Here is a 2,238-nt window from a genome sequence, read left to right as displayed (position 1 = left end):
AGGGAGTGGGTCACCCTGAAGAGGGAGGCCGGGCGGTTATCTGATGACGCAATGAGGGTGGAGTAGTAATTAGACCTCGCCACCCTCATCGCCACGAGGTAGGATCTAACATGTATCCTTACCTGTGTTCGGTCGGATTCGGTTCGGGTGACCCTCCAACTGCTCTCTAGGCGTCTTTTCCGGCGTTTCATCTCTCTCAACCCCTCGGTAAACCAAGGGGCCAGTTGAGATCTATGCCGGGTCAGAGGCCGCAGCGGCACGACTCGGTCCAGTGCTGCGGCTGCGGCCACATCCCAGGCCGCAGCCTGATGTTCCGCCGAGTCGTGACCCAGCTCCTCAGGATATGGCCCAAGGTCATTCCTTCTACTCTATTCCCCAAGGTCATTCCTTCTAACCATTAGATGTCTCCTTTCAATAAACATTTGCAACCCTGCGCGTGACTATCAGTTTCAGTAATGTCTGTAAAGGCCTTCACTATAAAAGAGAATTCTCAAACTAACTTGTGCAAAATCCCTTGGCATATCCCCCTTTCCAGCATTCAGTGTTGACCCGGAAGTTTGTGGATGTTATGACGACGTATAACGGAACTCAAACCGTCTTCCGGGAACGCACGAAAGACCAGATACGGCGCCAGTTGGAAATAAGTGAGCGATCCTTCCTTGCTAATTTTTTTCCTACTCTGAAGAACCTGCCCAGTCTCAAAAATGTGTTCTAGCAAAAATATAATGCAAGGGAAAGGGGGATGATGACGTATCTTGAAAGAACACAATCTCTTGTCATTTTTCTCTAGCTGGAAAAACCACCACAGACGAAGAATTGGAAGACATGTTGGAAAGCGGCAATCTGTCCATTTTCACTTCAGACGTACGTATTTCCAATCTGCATTTGCTGGCTTCAACATGGATTTTATCTTTTGGGTCTAAAGCAGAGCACCCCAACCTTTTGGGCACCAGGGACCGGTTACGTGGAGAGAGGTTTTTCTGTGGACCGCAGGGAGTGTGGTTTTGTGTGCTGCCTGCATCCCACAGATGGGGCTTTGCTTGCTTGTGCAGACGGGTTGCTGGCAGGCCGCAGCCCAGTACCGGTCCACAGACCGGGGGGTTGGGGACCCCTGGTCTAAAGGACCTTTGAGCAATACAAGCAAATTGAATTAAAATCCAAAGATCTACAAATTCTGTTCTATCAAAGGAAAATCAATAAGTGTACTTATTTCGTGTCTGTTCCTTCCTCTGACATCGCAAAGATAATTTTGGACACCAAACTGACCAGAGCAGCCCTTGATGAAATTGAGTCACGTCATAAAGATATTATAAAACTGGAATCGAGCATACAGGAGTTGCATGAAATGTTTATGGACATGGCGATGCTCGTGGAGGTTCAGGTGAGTCTGTAAATCCCATGGTATAATGTGGATGGTACTTTGTAGGCGGGAGAGTGCTGGAATAATAACTCTTGTTATTAAAAGCTTGGCCTCGCCACGCAGGAAGTGGCCTTGTAAGAGGGTAGAATCCCAGTTCTAAGCAAATCGACCAGCTTAGTAGCTATGGAGATCACATATAAAATAGGATATACTGGTTTGGCACTCTTCCCTGTTGGGTATTCAGTAGGAAACAATAATAGCTGGTAATTTTAGTAAAAGACCTTGAATCATGTACACGGTGTGCACATCACATTTATGACACGTGTTATTTGTGAAACATTGGTGCAAAACAATTCTACCTATAATCTTATCTCTCTGTCTCTCTCTCCATCAATCCATCAATCTCCATCCGTATCTATCTGTCTGTCTGTCTGTCTGTCTGTCTATCATCCATCCATCCATCCATCCATCCATCCATCTATCCATCTACCCAGCCAGCTAACCAGCCAGCCATCGCCTGCAGTTGTCCTTCTGTCTCTCTATATTTCTATATCTATATATCTCATCTCTGTCTCATCTCTCTCTCTCTCTCTTTCTATCTCTATCCATCTATCTGATTTCCCCACAGTTGAGTCCAACTGTCTATATCTATATCTGATCTTCTGTCTCATCTCTCTCTGTATGTGTGTCTATATCTATCCATCCATCCATCCATCTATCTGATTTGCCCACAGTTGAGTCCTATATATCTATGTATCTATATATCTATCTGATCTCTCTCTCATCTCTGTGTGTGTGTCTATAGCTATCTATCTATCTATCTATCTATCTATCTATCTATCTATCTATCTATCTATCTATCTATCTATCTATCTATC

General features: G+C 45.1%; 1 protein-coding gene across 2 annotated transcripts in view; it reads left to right on the top strand.

Annotated features, from left to right (window-relative positions):
• The window catches only part of STX2 (syntaxin 2), a 25,310-nt gene that overhangs the window by 17,423 nt on the left and 5,649 nt on the right, over positions 1–2,238 (top strand). For both annotated transcript variants that reach the window (XM_015825147.1, XM_015825148.1), the window contains 3 exons: positions 536–644; positions 791–864; positions 1,244–1,381. In XM_015825147.1, the coding sequence (XP_015680633.1) occupies positions 536–644; positions 791–864; positions 1,244–1,381 (321 nt within the window). The remainder of the gene's footprint in view (positions 1–535; positions 645–790; positions 865–1,243; positions 1,382–2,238) is intronic.

The sequence above is a fragment of the Protobothrops mucrosquamatus genome, unplaced genomic scaffold (assembly GCF_001527695.2).
Source record: "Protobothrops mucrosquamatus isolate PMUCROS unplaced genomic scaffold, P.Mucros_1.0 scaffold2514, whole genome shotgun sequence".
In the NCBI taxonomy this organism is placed as follows: Eukaryota; Metazoa; Chordata; class Lepidosauria; order Squamata; family Viperidae; genus Protobothrops; species Protobothrops mucrosquamatus.
The sequence above is the reverse complement of the archived record's forward strand: the minus strand, read 5'-3'. Positions and strand labels throughout refer to the sequence as shown.